General features: G+C 52.7%; 1 protein-coding gene across 3 annotated transcripts in view; it reads left to right on the top strand.

The window, feature by feature from the left end:
- PLXNA1 (plexin A1) overlaps positions 1 to 26,695 on the top strand; it is a 239,455-nt gene that overhangs the window by 170,305 nt on the left and 42,455 nt on the right. For all 3 annotated transcript variants that reach the window (XM_059715601.1, XM_014605745.3, XM_059715602.1), the window contains exons 12-21: positions 268 to 458; positions 9,787 to 9,938; positions 10,958 to 11,078; positions 11,650 to 11,786; positions 12,664 to 12,831; positions 14,218 to 14,311; positions 15,050 to 15,289; positions 16,056 to 16,199; positions 18,336 to 18,570; positions 20,631 to 20,773. In XM_059715601.1, the coding sequence (XP_059571584.1) occupies positions 268 to 458; positions 9,787 to 9,938; positions 10,958 to 11,078; positions 11,650 to 11,786; positions 12,664 to 12,831; positions 14,218 to 14,311; positions 15,050 to 15,289; positions 16,056 to 16,199; positions 18,336 to 18,570; positions 20,631 to 20,773 (1,625 nt within the window). The remainder of the gene's footprint in view (positions 1 to 267; positions 459 to 9,786; positions 9,939 to 10,957; positions 11,079 to 11,649; positions 11,787 to 12,663; positions 12,832 to 14,217; positions 14,312 to 15,049; positions 15,290 to 16,055; positions 16,200 to 18,335; positions 18,571 to 20,630; positions 20,774 to 26,695) is intronic.

The following is a 26,695-nucleotide window of genomic DNA, read 5'->3' as shown; positions in this document are numbered from 1 at the left end:
CCGGCGTCCTCATAAGAAGCACCAGTGCTGTCCCCTTCTTGGTGGTCTCTCAAGCCCCAGGCACCCTCCCAGCATACCCTGGATGCTGAATTTTCTTCACCCCCTGAGGTGGGGCATCTTCAGCACAGAGTAGGAGCACTGGTGGGATCAGTGTGTGTGAGATGCTTGCCCTCCCGCTGCCTGTTCTGGGGAGGTCTGTAGGGCAGTGAGGCAACAGGATTTCCCTTTCATGGCACTGACCCGAAACTGCTCTGCTTCCCTTTGCAGCTCACCTGTACAAGTGCTCAGCCCTGCGAGAGAGCTGTGGCCTTTGTCTCAAGGCAGACCCACGGTTCGAGTGCGGCTGGTGTGTGACAGAGAAGAGATGCTCACTGCGGCAGCATTGCCTGGCCTATGAGAGCAGCTGGATGCACACCAGCAATGGCAACAGCCGCTGTACGGACCCCAAGATCCTCAAGGTAAGGGAGGCTTGGGGTGAGGAACAGGCTTCATCTAGAGTGCTGGAGAGGATGCTGCAGGGGAGACTCCTGCCCATGCCATGGCCTTGTGGGAGGGCATGGATTTAGATGGCCTGTCCTTGCAGCTTAGACGTAGCAATTGGTGTACACAGTGCTGTAGAAACCGTCATGGGCCAGGTCCAGAAGAGATTGGATCCTGACTATGACTAAGAGGGAAAGAGGCAACACAGAGCTGAGGTGAAGAGGGCAGCTGCTTTCAGTTGGGGGGGTGTCCAGGAGTACTTGCTGATACCCCTTTACCGTGGCTTTGTTTGGGATGCAGTGCTTTCCCTCTGGGTGGCTGAGCAGGGACCATGTGAGCAGGGATTGGGGTGGAAGTACTGAGCAGATGGGGAGTTTGAAGGTGGAGGAGGGAGCCTGGGGAGTTAGGAGGCAGGGCAGGGTGTGAGAAGGGTGGCACCAACAGAAAGATGCCTGTTCATACCCTTGAATCACATGCAAAACCCTGTATGTCAGCGTATCTGCTGCCCATCTATCTCCTGTCTGCTCCCCATGTTCAGCTGTGTATGTGACTTCTGCTTAGCCCAGCAAGCACATACCTGTACTCCGTGCACCTGTACCTCCCCTGTACCTCCTCTCCCTGGGCTGGACAGGATCCCTGCAGCACTGACTGCTCTTCCCTGATGCTCATTCAGCCCTTGTGTCACTCTGCACTCGTTTGATCTGCCACCATAATCCTCCTGTCCCCATCTTGCTCCAAGCACAACACAGAGCCACCCCCACCCCCCAGCAGCAGACATACAGTGGGGTCATTAGGGCCACCCCCACCCCCCAGCAGCTGACAGTGGGGAGAGTAGGGGTGCAGTTTCATGGCTAGAGCAGGGTATTTTGGAGCTAGGACTTCTAGATCTTATTCCCTCCTCTGCCACTGTGCAGCCTGAGGCAACTTGTGTGCAGCCTTGGGCAAAGCCTTGGCCTTGCCCTGGGCTTCAGTTTCCCCTCTCAGCAAAATGGTGATCCTGACCAGTTCCTGGACAGCTTAATTATTGCTGGCCCTGTGTTTTGCAATCTGCTGGTGGCAGGCACTGTCTGAGGGCAGGCTCTGACTATCCTGGACTGTTCCTTGTGCTTGTTTATGATGAACGCGTGCTCTCTCTCTCTCTCCTCCCTGCTCCTGGTGTTTCCTCATGTGAAGTCTCTGACCTTCCTCACAGATCACAGTTCCCTTGTGTCCCAGGCTTGCAGACTCCCAGTAAAGCACTGGGCTATTTGTCCCCCAGCTCCCTCTCCCTGTGAGGACTGGTGGTTCATCATCTCTGTTCTCTGACAGCTTTTATGACCTTCATTTAATAAGACTGTGTATATTAATGTTAACATGTCTGTTGGGCCAGGCTCCAAGTGCATTAGGAAGGATTGGTGGGTAATTCTATTTGATATGTTCTATTTACCCACGGATTCCAGACCAGGCAGGCCTTGACGGTGTTAATTACCAGAGTCTTAGCATAGTATCTAATCTATTTGGGTTTCAGTTTCTTATCTGATGAAGGCTGGAAATTAGAGTTGTGCCTCTCCTGCTCCCCAAAGCTCCCGCTGGTTATTGGCACCACTCTGGCTGTTGCTCTGGTCTTGCTGAGAAGAGTAATGCCACTGCTGGCCTGCTCCCACCCTTCACACCAGCATTTGGGACCCCTGCCCAACACATAAATACTTTCCACCCTGGAATCAGAATTTTGTTTAAAAGGAATTATAAGAGCTCAGAGCAGCTGAGAGCGTCAAGCCCGTCCTGTCACAGAGACAGGGTGAGCCAAGAATCTGGATCGCTGTTAAAATGCCACAAAGCTTAGGGTGGCATTTGGCTGGAGCTGGCTTGGCCTTTCTCTTTGCATCCAAGGCACTGAAACTACAGGTGCTTGGTGGAGGTGGAGGAGCCCAGATGTGCAAGTAGACGAAAAGTGGCACTGTGTTAGGGGTAAGGTTAGTGGTCAGGGACCTCCACACTCCAGCCCCTTGGCTTGCTGTTCCATATGGTGCCTGTGACCCTCTGAAAAGCCCTTTCAGTCCAGATAGTGCCCTTGTTCTCTGTCCAATGCCAATTGCATATCACTCTTGAGGGAAGTGGCTTAAATAACATGGGGTATGCCATGCTGGATCAGAACAGCTGTCTGCCTGCCTCAGTATCCTATCTCCAACCATGCCCACCACTAAGTGCCTCAGAGGAAAGGGATAAGAAATCTCCCAGCCCCTACTAGTTAAGGACAGGCTTAACCAGGAAGCTTGAGGTTATTTCCAAAATTTATGTCAGCCTGAAAGAAAACTATGACATGAATGTCCCCCAGTGAGGTCCCAGAGGATATCATGTTAACTCAAAGCAGTTGACTTTATGCTATATAATCCCCATACAAAGCCCTCAGTGGGAAGGACCAAAACCCCATGTAGAAATCCCATCCATTCCTGGTCTGGGTGTGTTGTATGCCCTTTCCCATAGCTGTTCTGACCCGGTGATGGAAAAAGGACCATGTCACAGAGTATCTGTCCACACTGTGAGGGCTGCATGCAAGGGCTGCATACAACAGACTGAATAGATTTTACACGATTCTGACAAACCAGCAAAACCTTCCTTTGGGATGAGCAGCGGCTCCATCCAGTGTGTGATCCTCAGAACTTATGGCCTGTATTAGTACCAGGAAACCAGGCCATAAAACTGACTAGAAGCAGACCAGTAGTGACTGAAAAGCAGAGGCCAGGTTTTTGTGGCCTGTGAGAAAGGTATATTTGCTGTGGGAGTCATTAGGAGCTGCAGCTTTGGCCTACGATATGTAACAGGCCTGTTTAAGCTTCATTGCCTCAAGCTGAACAGGAAGGGCAGGAAGGAATGAACACTGCAGAGGATGAGGTCAATGAAGAGTTTTAAATTCTGCTCAGTTTTAGTGGTCTTAGGGGTGGGAGTGGTGTGGGTAAAGGAGGATTACTGGGCATTTGGTACTGGTACTGAACTGTGCCCACACCCTCTTTTCCACCCTCCTCAGTGGAAATGAATACACCCTCCAGATCCTGGCTTAGAAAGGTAGTGAAGCAAGAGGTCTCCTGCTGACTTGGTTTGGCTTTGGCAGCAGAGGATTACTAGTGAAGCCTTCAAGGGTTGTATTTCTCCATGTCTGACAGCTCTGTAGCAGGACAGCTGATACCTCTAGAGCTGTAGCAGATAAGTCTGAAGCTGAGAGCCAGCAGCCATGGGAGTCTGTAATGGGAACACAGCTCTCATGGGGCTGGGCGTCAGGAAGCCTGGGTTCTCCTTCACAGCACGGCTGGTAACTCATAGTGCAGTGACTGGCAGTTCAGGGAGGCCAGTATTTTCAGATTTTCCTCACTTAGGTTGAGATGACTAGGCCCTGGCTTTAAGGAGGTGCTGAGCACCTGGCACTCCAGCTTAGGTCAGCGGGTGTAGCAGGCACCGGACATCTTCATTTGGATGCTCCATAGCTGAGGCATCTCATATTAGTAGGCACCTCTGAAGGGGATGTTAACTCAAAGCAGTTGACTTTATGCTATATAATTCCCTATATAATGGCCTCTACTACCATATAACTAAAGATAGTGACCTGCTGCCTAGAGGCTTTGGGATCCTCTCTTTTTGTCTGTACAGGGCGGTGAGTTCCCTGCAGCAAAGGTGCTGGGAAGAGCCACAGGGAATGCATCTTTCCCAGGGTTTCACCAGGAATGCAGGCATTGTCAGTGCTGAGTGTGCTGAATGTGTCTTCAGTCCTGAGAGCCCCGTCTGATGAGATGCCAGAGCTCTTGTTCCAGGCTCTGCAGACTGGGAAAAGCTGTTTGCTTGGCTTAGCTGGAGCCCAGCAGTGGTCACTTGGCTTTCACTCTCCTCATCTCCCACATGCATATCCTGCCAGCACCCCATCAGGTCCCATCCTCAATTTATCACTGCACTGCCCATCTCTGCCCCTGCCTCCTTGCGCACACAAGGCATGGCATTTGCCCGGGAGTCATGTTGGGGTTGAAATAATGGTGTTGTCTTCTTTTTGTGTTTGTCCATCTTGCAGCAGATCAATTCTTGTTGACAGTGGTTAATAGGAAGAGTTGTCTGCTCTCCTCTCAGTGAGCCACACGCTGGGCCAGATCCTGCTGCCACTTGGTCCAGCAGCCACCTGAGAGCTAGTAGCCCACTTGCTCAAACCTTCCCTCCTGTCATTTGCAAATCCCATGATAGCCTGGACTCTCCGCAGCTCTGTGCATCCTGCGTGTCATGGTGCTGGAGAAAAGGAGAGGAGGGACCCTGCTTCTGCCTTATCCCCAGCCAGGCAGGGAGGGAGAAGCAGCAGCTGGAGCTAGGCAGTGTTTGCTTCTTTAATTCAGTCCAGATGAGGGGAGGGAGCAGGCTGTGTGTGAGACCTGGATGGGAGGGGGTGGCAAAGTGCAACATGGCTTCCTCTGGAACGCATGCTTCAGAGCTGGCGGGAGCCACCCAGTTGTCAGAGCCAACAGACTTTCTCTGGTGCTCCTTGTTTCTAATTGCTTAGAAGTTAGCAAACAGCAATGCTTTGCAGCCCCCTCCATGTCTGGCAGGTAGAACAGGTAAAGAAACTGAGATACTATGAAACTATGAAGCACAGAGAATGGCAGAATTTGCTCAGTCACATGGTGAAGCAGTGGCAGAGCTGGGACTCAGATTAAGTCTCCTGACACCCAGACCTGCGCTGAGACCATTAGCCACAGCCTCTATGTTGTGAGGATCCTGGGGTTTGGAGTCATTCCCTGACACCTCCGAACACTTGTTCACTGCTCCATGGGAGGCACAAAGTGAGCTTCATAGTCTGCCCCTCGTGGGCACTAATTTGCCCCCAGCACAGAGTATCCCCAGCCTGGCTGACTGTAGAGTTGCAGGCCTCGAGCAGCGGCAGATGCAGTGGGTCTGGATGGAGGAGCGTAACTAGAGATGTGTATGCACTGGGGCAGGGGCTGAGATAGCAGAGTGCCAGGATTGTGGTGTGTGGATGGAGCTGTGTGCGGGTGTCCAAGGCTAGGGATGTTGCTGGTCAGGAGTGAGAAGCAATGGAAAGAGAAGGAGAGGGGAGCTAGGACTTGAAATCCTGGAAGGACTTCAGGTGGGTGAGGTGCCTTGGCAGAGGGTGGGGAAGAAGCCTGCCCTGCCCTGTCCTGCCCTAAATTCTTTTCCCGCAGTAGTGGTCTTCTTTCAGAGGCCAGGCAGTGACTCTTCTGTCTGTCTGAAAAGATGGAGAACCAGTGTCATGCATTTCAAAGGGCCGTGACTGCTGCCAGGCCCAGCTGACCCTGCTGTCTTGGGCAGGCCCCTGGGTGCTGAGAGCAGACTGTTCCCAGCAGATGCAGACCCTGGCAGGCAGGGGATTCGCATGTTCTCTGCAAGTCCAAACTGGGCTACTGCAGGCCACACTCCACAGCCAGGGCTCACTGACTGCCCCGTGTTGACTGGGGCAGGGGGTCACTCAGTGTGGGAAGCCCCACTGTGGCTACCATGGTCTCATTTGTTAATCCCCTTGGCTGTGGCTGAGGTCACTGACAACATCCCAAGGGAAAGCACCTGACTAGGGCAGTGGAGGAAGCTTGAAAAATACCCAAGCCCACATCTGTTCCAGGGCTGGAATTCCCCTTGACAGCATCAGTGCTCGGGGCCAGGCCGTGCTGTGCACAAGAACCCATGGGCTTTCTTCAGGGCCTCAAACAATCGACCGAGGCATTTAGGTTCTGCGCTTCTTGTTGTGTGCGCCGGCCGCTGCACATGCCAGTTACAAGCTGCATCTGATTAGCTGCCAGTGCCTGGCCCCGCTATCAGTCTCCCCATCCCCAAGTCATTAAAAGTAAATTAAGAAATTGCCACACTAATTGTAGGTCTGGCACAAATAGATCAATGAGCCCCTGTGAGCTGCCCTTACAGCCTATGCACTGGTTTTTGTCAGGGCTGGTAGTAGGAGGGGAGCTGGGGGTTGAGTGTTGTGTCCAGCCGCTGCCCCGATGTTAGGGCCTACCCCAAGCCAGAGCTGAGAGCTCTGCGTTGTGTTTGTGGAATGGGACTCCAGCCATTCTCTACCAACCCAGTAAGGCAAGGTAGAGTGAAACTCAAACCACATCTTGATGGGGCTGGGAGCAGAGTCAGGGGAGTGCCCATACTGGGGCCAGAGAAAGGAGCAGCATCCAGCCCAAGGAGGATACAGGGAAGGTCACGGGTATTGGGAGGATTCGTTGGGCTTACCTTTTTGCGGTGCATCAGATGGGGTACTGGCACTGTGTGGGAAAGCTGCATGGTAGAGCCTGGCCCATGTGCCAGCATGCAACATCCCTTTGCATTGGAGACCAGGAGGATACGAGAGGGATGGATTAGTCTGCACGTGGCATGTTTCCCAGACACTTCCTCTAACGTATCTGCTGCAGACTGTCAGAGCCCCGATCCTGGGCTAGATGGACCTTTGGTTTGAACAAGGACAATCATTTTTGTGCTCTTAAGATGCCTTTTTGCAATGCCGTAACATTATTATGGCACGAGGCCAGACCATCCTATGGGAAGGCTCTATCACAGCTGCCAGAACAGCCCTGGTCCAGCAAGCTGAGAAGCTGATGTCTCCATGGACAGGGGACGTTCTCCAGCTTGCAGTGGTGACCAGTGCCTACCTTGGATGGTTCTCCCACAGGGAAGGGGCTCCCTGTAGAGCTGGGATGAGCTGTCCCTTCAGGCACAGTTCCTCAACCCTCTGGCCCTGCTCATGCCCTGTCCTCTGCCCTCAACAGCTCCTGCACCCTCCTGCACCCACTCGGTTTGGTGCATCTGAGGAATGAGCACACAGCCCGTGCTCTGTTGGCCGGTTTGTTTAAAAGGACCCTGTGAAACCAATTAGCAGAAGAGCAATGTTGTTTGTCAGGGCTGGAGCTGGGGCGAATGGGGATTTGGAGGTGGGGGGTTCAAGAGAGCCTCCGATTTCCCTGCCAGCTTTGTCTCCCATGCGCCTTGTTTAGCGATGACCTCCCTGGCGCTGGGGATCCCTGGATGGGCAGCCCTTGTCAGCTTTGCCGCCGAGGAGGAAAGGATCTAACACGCCAGGGCAGCTTCTAACACTGATTTAAAAATACCAAGCAAACAGCCGCTCCTCACCGCCCGCCCCAGCGGAGCCCAATTTAGGGAAGAACAAATCCGATCGTCTGCTGCCGCTGCCTTAATGAGCCCTGATCCGGGACTTTGGCAGAGGGCTGGATTGAATTGAGGCAAACAGCAATACCCCAAAGCCCAAATTGGTTTTGCCGTTGTATAAATTCTGCCTCATGGAGCGTGATTGCCCTGGGCCTCCTGTGAGAGAGCGCATGGCTCTGTCTGCATGTCAGAGCGCAGGACCAGGGAGCCAGGACTCCTGGGTTCTGCTACCAGCCTGCCACTGACCTTGGACAAGCCCCTAGCTCCCTCTGCTTCTGGAGGAGCTGGGCAGTGTCCTGCGGGGTGCTGATCATGGGACGGGACATTTGTAGAGTGCTTTGAAGAGGTGAAGGAGCAGTGATTTCTTTCCATCATGCTCGGGAATGATGATTAACCCCATAGTAGCCATTTCTGGAGCTAGACCTTTCTCAGCCTTTTTTGGGGTTGGGGCTGCCTTGTCAATACAGACTTCCCATTGCTTATCTCTTCCCTGAGCTCTGCTTGTGGGAAGGTGTAGGTAGCAAGTGGAAGGGCATAGGCTCAGCTGATACAGGAACTGAGGCACCAAGTTACAATAACCCTTGTTCTCCTTGAACAGCCACAGCTGGGGCCAGCTTCAGTGACTCCGAAGCCACCCCTGAAGCAGTTCATATGATTGTTGGGGCTAAGAAGAGGAGAAAGGGCCAGCTAGCGCTTTCAGAGGGTAGAAATGAAGGAGACATTGCTACTGGGGACCCTTGTCCAGTCCATCTTGGGGGCTGGTAATGCTTCCTGGCACTCCCTGCTTCTGGCATGGAGAGCTCGGCAGGTGTGTTGGCCAAAGCTGCCATGGATCCCAGCAGTGGGCCTGAGGTGGCACAGGGTCGGGATGTAGTGACTTCCCGGGAGGCAGCCGTGGACCTGGGCCAGTCCACTTCACTTCCACAGCAGTCTCTTTCCTCACTGATCCACAGCCTGCAGGCTTAGCTGAGACCCCCTCCTCCTGCCCCCCCACCCTCTGGCTCTGTGTTGCCAATGACCTCCCCCCCTTCCCCGATATAGGAGCGCACGCTATCCCATTAATTCTGTTTAGTGCCTGCAGGTGTGTGCCGAGCACCGGGGCCAGCGAAATCTGGTGTAAAATTGCCTATAATTACCTTGTTAGCGGCAGTGGCGGGCTTGTGCCTCTCTGCTCATCCGTCATTGTGCTGGCTTTTGTCAGGCCACACCTGTCCGCTTTATTGGGAATCATCTTGCTAAATGAGGCGCATCCTGGTGTTGGGGGCTCCCCTCCCTCCCCAGCTGGTGCTGGCACAAGCCATGCTTTCTGTAAAAGACCAGGTTGGGATGGGGGGGAGGATACCCCTTTCCCAGGGGTTGTCACCGTCTCCTCTGCAGAGGTGATTGCAGGAAGTCTCTGTTTGAAGGGGGCGAGAGGCCCTCTTAGGGCAACTGCTGGCTGTGCCAGGCTGGCAGGAGCGTGGGGGAGCTGGACCCACCATCTCGGCGCTGTAGGTGTGATTTCACGGGGCCGGCCCAGCAGTCAGGAGGGCTTCCCTATTTCCACTTGGCACAGCTGGCACTGACTCAGCTGGAGCATCAGCTGGGCTTGAACAATAGGCCTGTGCTTATTCCTTGGGGGTGCGCTTGGAGATCACATGGGCCAGGAAGGCTGGCTCAATGCCTTGGAAAACCATAGGTTTTTGCAGGACCCAGAACTGTCACCCAAGCCTTGCAACCCATGCCCTGGGTGATTCACAGTGTGGGACTCAGATTGGGCCAGGAGAGCCCCTTCTGCTCTGCAGACCCTAGAACCTCGCTGGCACTTATAACCGAGAGGGTTTGCCCAGTGCCCACAGCTGAAAGTCCTCTCCTGTGCACTTGCCTGTGGATGTCTGCCAGAGAGGGCTGCAGTCAGGCACTTTGGGCTCCCCCAAAATGGATCAGTACCCAGGTGAACTCTTGGCATGATTTGATCCATACTGACCGATAGCAGAGGCAGGATACTCTGTTCTCAGCTACCTTGCAGTGTTAATAGTTGGAGTGGCCCCATATGCGGCTCTGCATCTCTGCTCTGTGGCAACATTGAGCACTCTTGCCTGGGCTGGTTTCACCTCACTGCTGGCAGCAGATCAGAGCACTTCGCCGCAGTTACAGGTTTGCTTTGCTGTCTTGTAGCTATCGCCTGAAACAGGCCCACGGCAGGGAGGGACTCGCCTCACCATCACCGGGGAGAACCTGGGCCTGAAGTTCGAGGATGTGCGCTGGGGAGTGCGGGTCGGCAAGGTGGTGTGCAACCCCATTGAGAGCGAGTACATCAGCGCAGAGCAGTAAGTGCCCACCTGGGTGTGGCGGGGTGGGTGGTCAGGCCTGTCAGGTGGCTTCCTGAACCCCCACTCCCAGCTTGAGAAGCCCACATGTTTTGGGTGAGAGCACTGCCCCTTGCTGTCATCCCCAATAGATGCTGAATGCATGAAGTAGCCAGGAGTTATGAGCTTGTCTGAGCTTTAGAGACCCTTGGTGGAGTTGAGAAGGGCAGAGACCATGCCAGGGCAGTACTGAGAGGCCATTGTGATGCTGTCCCACTTCAGGCCCTTGTGACACTGCAACTGCAGACCCATCTGGCCTCCCCACTTGCACTCCCGCTCTGACCTGTGATCCAGGGTACCTGTCTGGAGTCCTGCTGAGCACTTTGGCTCTCCCTGCTTCCAAATGGGATTGTGCAATGAATGCTCCCTGTTAGAAGGGGAGTTTTGCATTAGAACGCCGGTATAACTGGTTCACTGGTATTGCAAAACCTGAGAAAAGGAGCCCGAGTAAGCCCTGGAGTATCTAAATCCCAGCTTATTCTTTAGTGTTGGACCCCCAGAACCTGGGGGATTAGCCAGATCTGCTAGTGGGGGCAGCTCTGCTTGCTGTGGACAATGTGAAGAAGCAGCCCATGGTCATATTTAAAGATCTCTGCAGGATTAGCAGTAACTAAGGGTCACAGTCCTGCATACTGGTACTTGAACCTTATGCCATGGGATCCATCCTCATTTAAGGGTGGATGCGCTCCTCCTTGAGAACAGAACCTTCCCATGTCTGCCCACATTCCCCAGGCCTTGTTGTCCTTCCATGTTAAGTGATAGCAACCCATCAGGGTGTAGGGTCTGGGAGGAAAGAGGAGCAAGCAGTCATAGTCCAGTACTCAGGCAGAACAGCGGTGGTGGTTGCCTGTCCATGAAACCTGGACCTGGAGGATCTGGTGGTCTCCCTATCTTCCCTTCCTTGTGCCCCTTACCCCATGGGGCTCTGCCATGTTACTCCCATGGCAGGTGCACCAGAACTCCTTCCCTGCTTCCCCTAGGATTGTCTGTGAAATCGGAGATGCCAGCCCCAGCAAAATCCATGAGGCCCGTGTGGAGGTGTGCATCAGGGACTGCTCCCCCAACTACCGGGCCACCTCCCCCAAGAGCTTCACCTTCGTGGTAAGATTCCTCTACAGCATCTACTGCTCTCATGCCCTCCCACTCTGGCCTGTCTTCCTGCTCCTCCCCATAGCTCAAGAGCCCCTCTTGGGAGCTGGGGGTTTGATCCTGTTTCCAGTCTGAAGGACTGCATTGAGTTCAACCTCACCTGCAGCTGTCAGCTCTTGCAAGCTAAGGAGGGTAGTGGGGCTTGTGCTATCCTTGGAGGAGAGACCTGGGAATCACCAGCCCCTACAGGAAGCAAGTCTGGAGACTCGGTGGGGGGGTGCATATTACTTGATGGGATGTAAAACTAAGTTCCTTGCCACATGCTCCAAATCTCAGCTACCTTTTGTCCTGGCCAGATTTCATTTAATCTAAATGGGCTTGCCACACTGAAACCTTCACTGTTTGAATGGGCTCGTGAGATTTGAGACTTCCAGCCCCAAATAGCAGTGCCTTGTTGCTGTCCAGGAGCATCTCCCTTCCTCCAACCTTGATCTAAGATCAGCTCCCACGTAGCCTTCATCCTCCCACGTTGCTTCCCCCATGCCATCCAGTGCTCACTGGGTTTGCCCTTTTCCTCTGACAGACTCCTACCTTCTCACGAGTGATCCCTGCCCGGGGTCCTCTCTCAGGAGGCACCTGGATTGTCATCGAGGGCAACCACCTCAATGCTGGCAGCAACGTCACAGTGACAATCGGGGGACGGCCTTGTGCCTTTTCATGGTAAGGCTTCCAGTGGGATAGCATCAGGAGAGGATGGGGGCCTGCTGGGGTGAGGTGGGATGAACATGGGGGAGCACTGTGGTGGATGGAGAAGATGGGGCCTACAAAGATGGTGGTGATGGGAGTTGCTTCTGGGAAGCCAGGCCAAGGGTCTGGAGCGATGTGCCCGTGGAATTCTTCCCTTCAAACCTCTTTGTTTCTGAGGCTCCTGAAAGAGACCGAAGAACTTGGATTTTCTCTCAAAAGCACAAAGCCCTGAGGCATGAAGTGGATAATTTTTAGATTAGGGATGATAATGGAGCGGCTCTTTAAATATTTTCCTGCGGTAATTACTGGTTATCAGCCCTAATCGCTGCTGTTTGCAGCAGCCACACGATGGGGAACGCTCAGGAGCTGCACGCACTTCTCTTGCTGCTTTTGTTTTATTTTCCTCTCTGCACTAACTGACGATTTCAAGAGTGCTTCCAGGGAGGGAGAGGGGAAGAGGCAGAGGGGGCAATGTAGCTCCCCACACTCTCATCAGATGCCAACAGCTGGATTTCCTCGGGGCCTGGGCCACAAGGAGTGCTGGCAACAGCAGGCTCCTGAGTACTGCCAGAGGCTGCAGCTGGGGCTGTGTGCATGTTGCATCTTGTCCATGATTCACTTCTCAGTGCAGTAGATCCTGACTTGAGAGGATGCGGGGCTGTCTGTTGAAGGAACAGGCGGCATGAATTGTCTCCAGCAGTGATGCAGCACCTGCATGCTTGTTTTGGCTTCTCCAGCCCTTAATGCTCCTCCATGGCAGGGGGAGGTAGATGGGGGTCTATCAGGGCAGGCAGTGTTGAAACAGAATTGGGGGCTTAGTACCTGACGAATTCCTTTCCTGTGTCCACAGGAGGAGCGCCCGTGAGATCCGGTGTCGGACGCCCCCCGGTCAGAGCCCCGGCGGGTCACCCATCCTCATCAACATCAACCGAGCAGAGCTCAGCAATCTGGAGGTGAAGTACAATTACACGGAGGACCCCACCATCCAGAAGATCGACCCTGAGTGGAGCATCAACAGGTAGATGTACAGGGGCAGCAGGTGTGAGTGTTCACTGAAAAACTGAGGAAGTAGGGGCCCTAGCACAGCCTTCTGCTCAGGAACCATGCCTGGCTGTACCCCCAGGCTGCTCAGTGTTAGAATGCTAGGGATGGGACAGACTCTGGAGATGCAGTGACAGCGCTGGGTGAAGCCAAGAGCACTCGTCCCTGGCATGGCTCCTCACCTCAGCGAACTTCTGGCCTGCAGCACTCAGCCTGGCAGGGGTCAGGCATAGAGAGTGTTTGAAATAAGTTTAATTTCAGCTTGACATTTGGCTGCAGCAAATAAAATTAAAATATTTCCCACCAGGGGAGGTTTAAAATGTTTACATGGTTTGTTAAAAGGTTTGAATTGGCTGGAGGGGACACTGAGGAATCCGCTAAACGTCAGCACCACTGAACCTTGCTGGGAACCAGGCAGTGGAAAGGGTCCCCAGTGACCTGGGCAGGTTTCTCACTGCTCTGGGGCTTTTCAAATGAGTCCTGGTAAATGCCATGCCCTCGCCCTGGGTCATATAGCTGGCTGGTGTCTAATGCTAATGGGGCTTTTGTGTCTCTGGCTCCTAGGCTCCTCTTAGTGTAATTGGATGGGTTGGAGAATCAATAATTCCCCCTGAGGTGGCCATGTCGAATTCAGAGTAGCTGCCATCTGTTGCTTGTACTGAGGTGGGGTCAGGGGCCTGGCTGCTTGGTAGGCATGGGTGCATTCCCCAGAACTTCCCGCTATCTGGCATCACAGTTGGCAGCCGCAGTAAAGAGGCCTAGGTGTGAGCGAATCTCTAGAGACTGAATGCCTCTTTCCTCTCAGAAGGAGGTAGGGAGGGAGGCAGGTCCTGGCTGTCAGTACTTGTGGCTTTGTAAGGGTCTTTGCCATCTGGAGCTGCACCTTCCATGTCTGCAGGGGACACAGAGCTGGGAACTTGGCTGGAGCTGATGGCCAGGGCCTCCTGTGCTGCCATCACTGCCTATTGCTGGGAGATGGCTCTGGGTGAGGTGGCCCACCTGGAATGGTGGCCAGGGCAAGGTTGTTTCAAAGGGAAGTGCTTGAACTGGGGTCTGTTGCCTCCTCATCTGCCACTCATGCTAAGGTGGAAGGTAACCATTTTGAGATGCATTGACTGATGCCGTGGTGCCATATGAGGGGGGTGGATGCTGCTGTTTCACATGTGCTCAAGTGCCAGAACCTGGCTGCTACAGCTTGATGGTTAGGATGTTTCCAGCCTGAAGTGGGAAGGGACCAACGTGTATAATAGACAGAGCATGCAGCATGGGGCAGGCTGGGAGCAGGGCAGCGAGACTCATGCTTATGTTCCTCCTCCCTTGGGTCCCCTGTGCCTCTCCTAACCCCCTCCTCTGTCCCTCCTAGTGGTGGGACGCTGCTGACCGTGATTGGCACCAACCTGGCCACCATCAAAGAGCCCAAGATCCGTGCCAAGTACGGCAGCTCTGAGAGGGAGAACGTAAGTAGATTCCCAGCTCTGACAGAGGCCATGTGCTTGGCTTGCAACAGGCAGGGAAGGTCTGCAGTAGTACCCCACAACCCTTCAGGAAATGGTGTTGGTCATTGGAACAAGGACATTGAGCCATTTTGATCTTATCCCAGCGCAGGTTGAAGCAAGAGCTTTGGGAAGTGCTCACTGTGGGAGGAGGTTACGGGGTGGGATGAGAGTGAGGGGTGAGGGAGTGGAAAGAGGAGCATGGTTTTGTGAAGATGTGTTGGAAGCAGAAATGGTACCTACCAAGGTGACCATCCCTGGAAGGTTCCCTCCTGTCTGTCTCCTTACATGCGTTTCTGGAGGCCATGCCCTGCACAAGCAGGAGTCTGCTCACCTCTCCCTCAAGTGGGGCTGTTTTGAGGATGGGCATGACAGCTGTTGGGCAGAGCACAGCAAGGCCATGTTGCAGGCTAGGGAAGGGCTTGGAGAAGAGATCCATGCCTAATTGAAACATGAGAGGACACAGTTGAGGGGCAGGGGGTGGGGAGAGGAGGTCTTCCAGCAACCCAGCCCCCGTAGTGGGTTAGGACTGAGCAGGGGAAAGAGGGACTCTCATGGACTCAGCAGCCCTATGTTTGTAAAAGCTGCTGGCCTCCCATCCAGGCCCTGACCCCACTGGACTCAGCCTATGAGAGCAGACATGAGCCTAGCCCAGGGCAATGGCAGATTGCTCTGCTTAGCTCTGGTGACTTCTCTCTGCAGAACTGCACTGTCTACAATGACACCACCATGCTGTGCTACGCCCCCTCCATTGACAACCCTGTACGGAGTCCCCCGGAGATCGGTGACCGCCCAGATGAGATCGGGTTTGTCATGGATAACGTCCAGGCACTGCTGATTGTCAACACCACCAATTTCGTCTACTACCCAGACCCTGTCTTCGAACCCCTTAGCCCCTCCGGCATGTTGGAGCTGAAGCCCAGTTCTCCCCTCATCCTCAAGGTACACCCCAGCCCTTTTCCTGGCATGGCCAGCGTTCTGGCTTTCAAGCTCCAGCTTCCTTTTCCACTCATGGCCAGTTGCACTTCCCATGCAGAACGACAGAACTGTCCAGCGGGCCTCGTATTGGTTCAGAGTCAGAGCTGGTGGCCAGAAAGCTTAGCTTCTCGGGGGTTAAATGGACTGTGCTGGCCAGGTACAGCTGTATGGGTGGAAGGTGTCAACCCTGCCCTGCTGGAGCCATCTCACTGAATCCCATTGAGTCCATGCAAACACCTGCCTTTGGGACAAGTGGATATTATGGCTGTAGGTAAAGGCAAGGGGAAGGGCTGTGGGTGTGCAGAGTGGGCAGTGTGGGCACAAAGAGCCCACCTCCCTTCCCACCCCCTTTCCTGCTTAGCACAAGGTGGTCACAACCCTGTGGTGCCTATGAGAGCTGTGGGATTTCCTTTTGGGAAGGTGGGTGTGTGAGTTCCTGGCTGAGGAACCTTAAGAGCCTTGAGACCAGGTCCCTTCTTATGAGCAGTGTGTATTTGGGGAGGAGGGTGCTGAGCCATTCCTCTCCCCGCTTAGAGTTTAGGGTCAGGGTGACTAGCCTTTCTGGGTGTCCCACCTTTGTTGCTTCCTGGTCATCTTCCGGGCCTCCTGTCCTTTTCTTACCTTGCCCATGGGATAGGGGCCAGCAGGGAGCTAGAGAGCTGTGGGAGAGAATCTGCTGCATGAGTTTACTTCCTGGGAACTAACGACCTTGGACTTTCTTCCCTGAAAGGGCCGGAATCTGCTTCCACCAGCTACTGGTAACTCCCGGCTCAACTATACGGTGCTGATTGGAGAAACTCCCTGTGCCCTGACCGTCTCTGAGACCCAGCTGCTGTGCGAGTCCCCAAACCTGACTGGGCAGCACAAAGTCACGGTAATACCGCTCCCTCCGCTTGGTGCTGACCAGTCCTTCTCTGTGTACTCAGGCTCTACAGGCCAGGCCCTTTTCTGGGGGCTGCTGCAACCCGCTACAGATCCAGGCTAGGGCAAATGACCCTGTGTTAGAGATCTAGAGCACATCCAGTTTCCAGTTGTATGATGAGGCACTAGTAACTATGTTCCTCCCTGCATCCCATCTGTTATTGTCCTCCCTCTTGGGAGCGCTATCTATAGGAGAACCCCAGCTGAGTCCCTTGGACAGTTGTGCCAGCCCAGCTAGCTGTCCTTCAGTGGGGCCCTGCCATACCCCTGGCCTCAGACCCCCATTGCTTGGGGCTTTGCCCTACCCTCTCACCCCCACACCTGCACTTGCCTGGGGCCTTGCATGTGTTTCCCACCCTGGCAGGCCCTTAGCTAGCCCAGAGCACTGCCATAGCTGTGGCTGTCTTCAGCAGCAAGCGGCCTAGTTCCTTTTCTGCTATTCCCCTCCGTCTCTGACCCAGCCTGTGCTGTTGAGGGGATGGAGGACCCATTGTGCTGACTGCTGCTCCTCTGGAATCTGGGGCATTGAGTTATGTGTCTGCCATATCCCAAAGTATGGAGTGACAGAAGCAGATGCCTGTTGCAGGGACCATGCAGGCCTCCTAGCAGGGGGGTTGGACTAGATGACCTCCAAAGTCCCTTCCAGCCCTACTTTTCTGTGATTGTGTGTCCTGCAGCAGCTTACACCGTTGTGGGATGTTAATGCAGCCTGGCTGGAGACCTCAGGCCTCAGCCCCTTGTGTCTCCCAGTGCACAGCCTGCTATAGCCCTTGCCTGGTACCCTGAGTGTGCCCCGGTCCTTGTTGGGTGAGAACTGGTGTGCATGGTGTTTGGTCCACATGACTTTCTCCACAGACCCTGGGAAGCTTGCCTCATAATATGCCATTTCCCACTGGCCTGTTCAGGTAGACCCAGTGCTCCTTCAGGCCCTTCAAAGGGTGCTGCTACCCAGCCTGGAGATCCCAGTGGCCCTGGATAGACCTGCCAGTGACTCCCTTTCCCAACTGGCCACAGTCACTGGGTGCCAAACCACTGGGGTTTCCCAACCCCATTCCTCCCCCCACCATTGGCTTTGCTCTGAGTAAGACTCTGTGTCAGGTTGCAGTGCCGCAGCACTAGCGCCCCAGGTCCTGGCACAGCCTTGTGTGTTTGAATGGGACCTAGAATGGTCTCCCCAGGCTCCACATCCATCAGGGAGCTCACTTTACATCCCATCTGTTATTGTAATGTTGGCTAAGTGAGACATCAAACTTGCTGCTTGGTCCTTGCAGGCACTGGAAGCACACCCATGTGTATTCTGTGTCTGTTAGAGCTCCCTGTGCTGCACCGGACACCAGGCAGTGCTGCCTTGGCCCTGCTCAGTTTGTTCTCCAAACCACGGGGTCCCCGCAGCCAGGGGATGCAGTTATCTCTCTGGGGCAGCCTGATAATCCTCTTATTGTCCTACTAGCGTTGGTACATACTGCTTGTGTGTGGGGTCCTGTTCCCTCCTTTCTCTTTAGGGGAAAATGCATGTTGGGGTGAAGGAGATGAACTTGATAGATGAGCTCCAAGCCCACCCTGCCCCTTCTGAGCTGACAAAACTGCCTGCCCTGAACATGCCCAGGGGTTAATACCTTCGGCTCAACCTCTCCCCGCACCATGAGAAAGTCCCTGCCAAACTTTCCTGTAGGGCTGCTGTGGGGGTCAGGAGGCCTTCCTGGCCCCTCGCCTCTTTGTAACGTGCCCTGGATGTTTTGGCATGCAGTGAAAGCATCCAGCTGTGGCTCCAGCAGGTGTGAACTTGAAACTACTGTTCAAACTCAAGTCAAAGGCTGTGCCCATTCAACCCAGCTATAAATGGGTCCATCAGGCTGGGAGGTCAGGCAGAATGCTGGCATAGCACTCCCTTGTCTGCCTGCAGTTACAGAGGCTGGTGGTCCTTGCCCACATTAGCCCAATGGGCCACCAGTCGTGGGTGGCCTTGGATGCTAGACTGTACTGTAGTGGGTAGGTGGGGGAGGGGAGTCCAGGCCCTCCTAGTGGGGAGGTGGGCTGCTCCCCAGCCCTTGGCACTGACTTGAGGCCCTTTTCCTCCCATGTGGCTCAGATCAAGGCTGGAGGGTTTGAATTCTCCCCGGGGACACTGCAGATCTACTCGGACAGCCTCCTGACACTGCCAGCCATCATTGGGATTGGTGGTGGGGGCGGGCTCCTTCTGCTCATCATCATCATTGTCCTCATCGCCTACAAGCGCAAGTCCCGTGATGCTGACCGCACATTGAAGCGCCTCCAGCTGCAGATGGATAACCTGGAGTCCCGCGTGGCCTTGGAGTGCAAGGAGGGTGAGTCTTCTCGGCCTCTGCCCAGGTCCCTCTGACACCAACCCCAGGGCTGCAGGGTGTTTCTACTCTCGGCACCTTCCTCTTTGCTGCTTCTGTCCCATCTGGCCCAGTTGGTTTCCTCCCCTCTTGAGTGTTCACTCTGTAGGACCCCTGTTATGCCTGGCACTGCTGCTCCTTATTCATGCTCCCTCAGCAGAAAGTCACAGGTAAGGCATAGAGGGGATGGGTGCTTAGTCAGCACTCAGGCAGGCAGGCTCCTCCCTGCTGAGACTCCTCCATCGCCCCTGTCCATTGTGGCTTCATTTGAGCTTTCCTCCATGGCCTCTATGTTTGTAGGCAGAAGGTCCCATGCCCTGCTCTCTCGATGGCCAGTTTACATTCTCCAGTCACAGCGACCTTGATTCCAGCTCTTGACAGGGAGCCTATCCCTGTATGCGGAGAAGCTGCCGTATTGTCCAGTCACTGTGTAGCGTGTCCTGAGGCACCATCCTGGTCCAACAGCCCATGTGTATTTCCAGCCTGCTCCTTTCTCCTCTCTAGCTCTAACCACAGCTGTGCTACCTCCACAGGGAGGAATCTTTTGCTTGCAGAGCACAATGCTCGCAGATGATGCACATGAACTGATCCCACTACATTTCTCATGCAGCAACCAGGTCCATCTCATGCTGATGGCTCTGCATGCTTTTGTATTGCAGAGACCAGCCCCACTTAGCTCCTTCAAGTTGCCTTTCGGACAGGAGATCAGAGCAGGCAGAAATACTCTGTTGGGGGAGCCAGTCTATTTTTGGTGGGATTTATTTTTTTTCAGTTAAGGCATTTTCTTCTAAGTCTAAAGGCGGAATAAAGAGGATAGAGAAGCCTGCCTGGAAAGGGCTGTGGGTCTCTCATTACATGACAGACGGATGCTGTGAAATTGGACAGAATGCCTCGTATGATCCTGCCGATAAAACCTAATTGCCCATTATCGCCGCAAGCCAGTGCCTGGGGCCGTGACCCTGCCAACTGCAGCCGGCCCAAAGGCTGGGAACGAAGCAGGCACCTGAACTGAGATAATAAAAAGAGAGAAAACAGCCCAAAAAATCTGCACGGATGGCAATAGTGACAGAGCGGGGAGGGCGGGAGGGAGCCGGTGGAGGGGATCTCGTCTCGTCTTCCACAGCTGGCAGATAAAAGGATCTGCTTTTAATTAAAAGGCGCAATCTCTTCCCTGCCTTTTCTCTTTTCTAGTCCCACTAGTTACAGATAAGATAGCACGCCTTTCAAGCTGACGGTTTGTTTTTTCTCATCAGGCTGACGAGCCCGCAACCCTCTGCCTCGCTTCCAGCTCCCTTTAAAGTGCTGCTAATTTGATTTTTTTTTTTTTTTTTTTTTTTCTGTGTGGATTTTTCCCCCCTCTTTCCCTTATACAGTGTTAGGATTTCTTTCCCCAACACGCACACACCTCCCAACCCTTTCCTTTAGGTATGATTAAAGGTGCAGCACACCATTTCTCTCCCTCTCCAGCGCATGCTTGGGTTACATTTGTGCTCCTCATGAGACACCTGGCTGCGTATGTTCAGCTTCTCTCCATCAAATTATTTAGGTCAGAAGGAAATGAGGACACTCGTGTGGCATGTAGTTTAAACCAGTGTCTCCCTGAGAACCTCTGTCAGCATTCAGAGCCTTGTAATTCACAGGTACCTACAGGGGTGTGTGTGTGTGTGTGTGTGAAGGGACTTCTAAATACAGGACAGGCATCTGAACTCCTGGGTTCTGTTCCCAGGACTCACAACATGGTAGCCTGGAGAAGGCACTTCTCTCTGGACCCCAGCTACAAAGGGAAGGTAATAATGACACTGACCCACCTGAACAAGGATTCTGAGACTGACTGGAGCTAATTAATGTTTACAAATTGCCCTCCAATTACAGGCAGTGGGTGGACAGGTAAAGCTCTTCTGATATGCTTGGGTGAGACTTTTTATTTCAGAGGTGCCTGTGTGGTAGCTTCTGGTCTGTGGTCAGGATGGTGGCCTGGGCTGGGCCCTGTAGTCCCCTAATACAGCTTTGCTTTTTCCATCCAGCCTTTGCCGAGCTGCAGACAGACATCCATGAACTGACAAATGACTTGGATGGGGCTGGCATCCCCTTTCTGGACTATCGCACCTATGCCATGAGGGTCCTCTTCCCAGGAATAGAAGACCACCCCGTGCTGAAGGAGATGGAGGTGTGGTAATGTGTGTATGTGTGTCTGTCTGTCTGTATCTCTAATTTTTCACCCCAAGGACACCTGGCTCTGGGGTCTGTGATTCATACTCTGTGTCAGGGGGCAACCTTGCTCATTCACCATTACAGCTTGCTCCTCTATTTGTGTAAGGGTGTCTTGTAGGCTGCAGTGTATAGTGGTATCTCAGTGGCCTGGGCTTAACAGTGAATGCAAGGGTAGGAGAGTTATTGACCTAGGAGCAACATCAGCCCTATTGTACTTGCCTTAGCAAGAGCTCATTGTCTCTGTGGCTCATGGAGGAGCCTTGTTTAAGAGGACTTGTCCATGCAGTTTCCTTGGCCTTTGACACCCTTGGTTCTGGATTTAGGATTTTCAGGTTCTCCACAATGTCATTTTCCTTCTTCCATGAACAGTTGAGGGCAGCACATGTGCAAGAGCATAAGAGCACATATAATCCCCTCTTGCCTCATAGGGAATCCCTTAATAACACCACATAATACAGGGGTTTGTTCCGTCGGACAGAGGCGTACTTGGGAATGGATCCCCTTTGACTTCTTAACCGAGGGATGGGGACTGTCATGCTGTATGGAGAACAAAAATCCTTGTGCCAGGTTGGTCCATGAATTTTTTTAACACAGCGCATAATTAACCTGTGGAACTCATGGCCACAACTATCAGTAAGGCCAGGAGTTGCTAGACTGACCAGGAGCTTGATGGAGCTCAAAGCAGGATTAGATGTGTATGTGGACAAGGGGAAAATCCAGAGATGTGTTAGGACTGGGGTGTTAGCTGACCTCTGTAGGCCTGATTTCAAGAGCTTGTGGTTCCTGCTGCTCAATGGCTGTTGTGCTCAATGATGAGGATTAGGAAGCAACTTCTTTCAGGGCCAGGTTATTCTACTGGTTTCTGTCCTGGTGCCTTTGCACCTTGGCCTAAAGTATCTGGTACTAGCCATTGATGGAGACATGGGTTCATACTTGATGAGGCATCAGCCTGTTCCTATCTGGCTCTTCTTGTGTTTAGTCACAGAGCACAGATGTGCTGACTCCTGTCATGGAGGCTCTGGGTGCATTTTTCTGCTCTCTAGATGTGTGGAAGTGGGAAATTGATTCCTGAGGGAAGCCAGTAACCCCCATGGCCTGGCACATGGGAGGCTCTGACAGGACAGATCTCTTGGAGATGCCCTGTAGAGATGCATCCTGTGTTGGCCTTGAGGAAGGGGCTGGTGAGCCTGACAAGGCCTGGCTCATCTCCCTTGTCAGTGATCCTGGTCAGCGATGCTAACCCTTGCACTGCCGGGAGTGCTCTGCTTTGCAGGTGTCTGTGCAGCCACAGGCAGGTCATGCATTTCACTAGCAGGTTTCTCCCAGGGGCTGAAAGATAGATGAAGCCTCTTCCTGTGTTTCTGAGGACCACTAATCACTTTCCCACTCATTGCCTCTGACTGCTGTCTCTAGCTTATCCTTTGCTCTTCCTTTAGGGGCAGAGAGTGACCTCGTGACCATGTGGCTATTAGTTGTAATGCTTTGAGTGCAGTGTGCTTGAAGCCACCTTCTTGCCTTCCAGAAAGTGTTGACCTGTCACTCCCATCTCTGGAGAGGTTGGCTCTTCCTCTGCAGGGAGCTGCATTGCTACCATCTATCCTAACTTTATCCATGACCAGGCTGACTGGGCTTCAGCCCCTGTTACTTACTTGCCTTATGTGGAGTAAACTACAGCTCAGCTGTAACTGGGGTCTGCAGCCTACATAGCCCCTCAGCTTGATTACTGTGGCTCTCCATGGTTAGCTCCCATCAGCTTCACTTCCAGACCCAAGCTGAGGAGAGTAGCTTCATTTACTCTTCTCTAAGACTCCCTAGCAAATTGACTCAGGGTGCCAGTTTGTTTCTCCAGGGCCAGGAGAGACTGGGGGGGGTCCAGCATAATCACTGAGTGTCGTCTGTGTGACTGCCACACTCAGCAGCATTAGTATCAGTATTTATATTAATATCATTTCTGCTGTCATTTTCTCTGACACTTAACTTATTCAGTTGGGCTCATTTGATGCCTGACTGGCCCCTGTTTCCAGCAGACTTGTCCCATGTCATCCACCTTCCTGGTTCCAGGTTTCCACCCACGCAGAATTCCATTTTCTCTCTTCTCCATCTTCCCCACCTCTCCAAGACTCACTGGGTTTGCTTAATTTAGTGCATACAATTGCATGTAATTGCCTTTCTGTTTTCCTTGCTACAAAGGCTGCTCTTGGTTGGAGAGGCGAGGGGTGACCTTAGCTTCACCGTGTTGCTGACCTGGCACAGTAATTAATGTTGACATAAGCTCCAGAATGTTTTCGGGTGAAGCCTCTGGCCTGATGCAGGGTGCAGAGATGTTAATTATTGCAGGGCATCAAAACCTTTAAACTCCCAATACACATGCCCCCTGGAACACAGCCTGATCACTGCTTTTGAGGACTCACTCTTCAGGGTAAGGGGGTTAGTGCTCTTTCCCCTGCATCCTTTCATACCCCCAGCTTTGGAGGTCACCACTTTTTCCAAAAGATTCCCCATATTCATGGATCTCTCCTCAGACATCCAGGCTCATAGAAGGCCCAGAAGCATCCCTTTGTATGCTGGCTTGGGGACACTCTGCTCTTATCACATAGCATTAAGATGTCAATCAGTAGACATCTTGGAAGGATGATAGGATGGTGTCCCACAGGGCAAAGGGAAGTAGACCACGAAATTCTTATCCTAACTCATTTCCATTGTGACAAGGGCCTTGCTAACTACAGCCATAGGTGGGGAGGGGGTAGATCCTTCAGCAATAAAACCTGCTGCTGTGGGACATTATGATGAGGGCTGTGGACTTAGAGCTGCCCTCCATAGTTCTTGCTGGCACTCTGTTCCCAAGCTAACCAGTGCCATTCTGCTTTCCCATTCTGTCTAAGCACCCAGGAACAAGTACTCCAGACCCGCATGGAGATGACAGGATGCTCCTGGAAGGAGGTTGGCTTTGGCAGGATGGCTAGTGACTAGGGCCTTGCAGCTTGGAGTCAGGGCACCTGGGTTTGGTTCTGGCTCAATGGCAGGATGTGGCCAGGGTAAAGCACATGAATGCTGATTGGAAGTTCAGAGGCTTTGCTGGGAAGGGCCATCTCAGTGAGGTAGATTGCTACTCCCCCCACAACAGTCCCTCAGGCACTGTTGTTAAGCTGTCAAACATTGTATTTTTAAGGTAGCTCCCCATTGTTCATTGCACTCTCCCAGGTTAACAAAGTCTTTTGATATCCTGTCATTAGCAGCTCATGCTTCATTCCCCTGACCTGAAAAATGCTTCATTAAGCCTATGTGTTGGCCAGAACTTGGCAGACCCTGAGCACTTTGTCCTCTGATGGAAAAATAGCCTCTTATCAGGCCATTTTCTTAGAATTATGGGGTTGGAAGGGGACCTTTAGGTTCATCTCATTCAACTTCATGCACACCTGATCCTCAGCCATCCCAGGTAGATGCCTATCCTGCCTCTTAATAATCTCTAATGAGTGAGATTGCACAACTTCCTTAGGCAGCTTGTTCCAGTGTCCTCCAGTTCTTTCAGCTTAGGATGTTTGTACTGAGAGCTAGTCTAAATTGCATTTTTATAAGTTGTTTTCCTGCATAGACTCATAGATGTAGGGTTGGCTGTGGGGTTATAGCTTGGCTGTGGAGGAGCTGGTTTCAAGCTGAGGTCCTATATGGTTCTCTGCAGTTGAGAGGGTGTCCCTGACTAGTCATAGCCTTGTTCTATGCAAGAGGGAACCTGGGCTTGTTTCCAAGACCTGGTCTCTTCCTCTTTCTCCTTGAGGTTGGGTGTGCCTGGAAGGCACCCCTACTATGATAGGGTTGACAGGCTCGTATTGTCCTGTGGTATGTAGCACCCAGAGGAGAAGTGGTGGCATGATCAAGAAGAGCAATATGAGAAAGCCACACAAGAAGGGGTAGCTTAGCTGAAATTGTCCCACTGTCCTGGCCTGGAAGCCTGCAGTGAAAGATTCCCCTATTTTTGACCATCAGTTAAAGGATACGAAAGTACACAGTTCTCTTTCCTCAGCTGAGAGGAAATCCTTGCCAGCCTCAGCTGGCTGAGGGGTCATGTGCAGGTTTGCTGAGCAACCACCAACAAGTCTGAAAAGAAGCGGGGAAGTTCCCAGTTCTCTGTCCTTTGCTGTCTGCCATTCACTATGGGGAAGTTGAGGTCCTATATGGCTCTCTGCAGTTGAGAGGGTGTCCCTGACTAGTCATGGCCTTGTTCTATGCAAGAGGGAACCTGGGCTTGTTTCCAAGACCTGGTCTCTTCCTCTTTCTTCTTGAGGTTGGGCATGCCTGGAAGGCACCCCTACTGTGATAGGGTTGACAGGTTCGTATTGTCCTGTGGTATGTAGCACCCAGAGGACCTCATATAGGGCCTCAACTATTTTCTCCTCAAAAGTGTTTATGTTACCACAGGCTAAATAGAAAAGCTATTATCCCACTTTCCAGCACAAACCCAGCTGAGTAGAAGAGTGAAGTGGGGGGAAAGTGGAGGGACCTGAAGAGCTGGAGGAACTGAGAGGTGGATCTTGTCTACAACGACTCACATGGCTGAATGTTAGCAGAGTGACATCTCTCTGGTGTAGATGATCCATTTAAGTGTGTACCATGGGTACATCAACTAAGGGAAGGACTTCCTGGTTTCCAGTGATAAATGCTGTATTTTCAGTGTTTTGCCTCACCCTGCCCACCATAAGAAGCCACCCAGCTGTAGTCCTGACCTGGACACTCTCTGGGACTGAGCCTTTGAAGGATGAGGGCAGGTTTTGAAATCCCATCCCTCTCAGCAGGGCCCAGCCAAGGCAAACAAAACGGAGGTTACTCTTCTGGGTCTCTCCCTATTGAGGGCAGGCAGCCCTAGTTGCTCCAGCCCATGGGGCATAACTCAGTTTTTGACTTAGCTGTGCTTCCAAACAAGGGCTGGGCCTGCAAAGTGAGAGTTGAATCTGGGTGGAGGTTTAGGTTGGGGTTGGGATTCAGCAGTTGCAGGTACTCTAGAGATTTTGCCTCCATATGGCCAAGCATGAGCTCAGCTGTTGCCATGAGATTTTCACCATCTTAAAAAAATCTCAGCTCATGTCTGAATTGGAACCAGAAAACAGGCTTCTTCTGGGTCCGGATCCAAACTGCGGGGGCAGATTCAGATGCAGATTTGCATCCATCTCCCGCTCTCTCCTAGGAGTACTCTGGGGTACTTTGTCACATCTCTTTCTTCAGCACTGGGCTGCTGGCTTGTTGTGTCTGCTATCACTTCCGCAGTCATTGCGGAGGGGACAGAGACTACAAGAGCCAAGCTCAGCAGTGAGGGGCTAGAACCTGCTGTTAGGAGTAAACGGATGAAATTGGAGAGGTGAGCATCGGGGAACCTTTCCCAGCAAGGAGTCTTTGGAGTCCTTTCCAAAGGGAAGGGGTGGAAACTTCATTTAAACCTAGACAGGACGAAGCCTGGAGAAGAAACTTCAGGGAATCAGTTTTACATTGGCCAGGGGAGAGAGGTGAACTAGACAGGACCTCAAATGTCTAGGATTCCAGACACGCTGCACTCCCAAAGCACAGGAGAGTGCGAGGGCTTGGGTGGGAAACAAACATTATAGTTGCAAGGGAGGAGAAAAAGGGGACAGATTAAATAAAGCAAATACAGTTGTGTAAGCGTCATATAATTTAATCAGGTTTGCTTTTATTTGTCTCCTTAATCAGAATGAGTATAATACTAGCTATTACAAGTGATGGGGAAGGAGCTGTTCCATACACACACCATCATCTTATTGTGTATTAGCGCTGTCATTAACAGCTCCCTTTCTCTTTGGGTTTGTGTGTGTGTGTGTTTTTCTCCCATTGCTTTGTGTGAATTTAATTCTGATTTAAATATTTAATTCTT

The sequence above is a fragment of the Alligator mississippiensis genome, chromosome 12, assembly GCF_030867095.1.
Source record: "Alligator mississippiensis isolate rAllMis1 chromosome 12, rAllMis1, whole genome shotgun sequence".
Classification (NCBI taxonomy): domain Eukaryota; kingdom Metazoa; phylum Chordata; order Crocodylia; family Alligatoridae; genus Alligator; species Alligator mississippiensis.
Note: the sequence above shows the minus strand (reverse complement) of the source record. Positions and strands in the feature narration are given on the sequence as shown.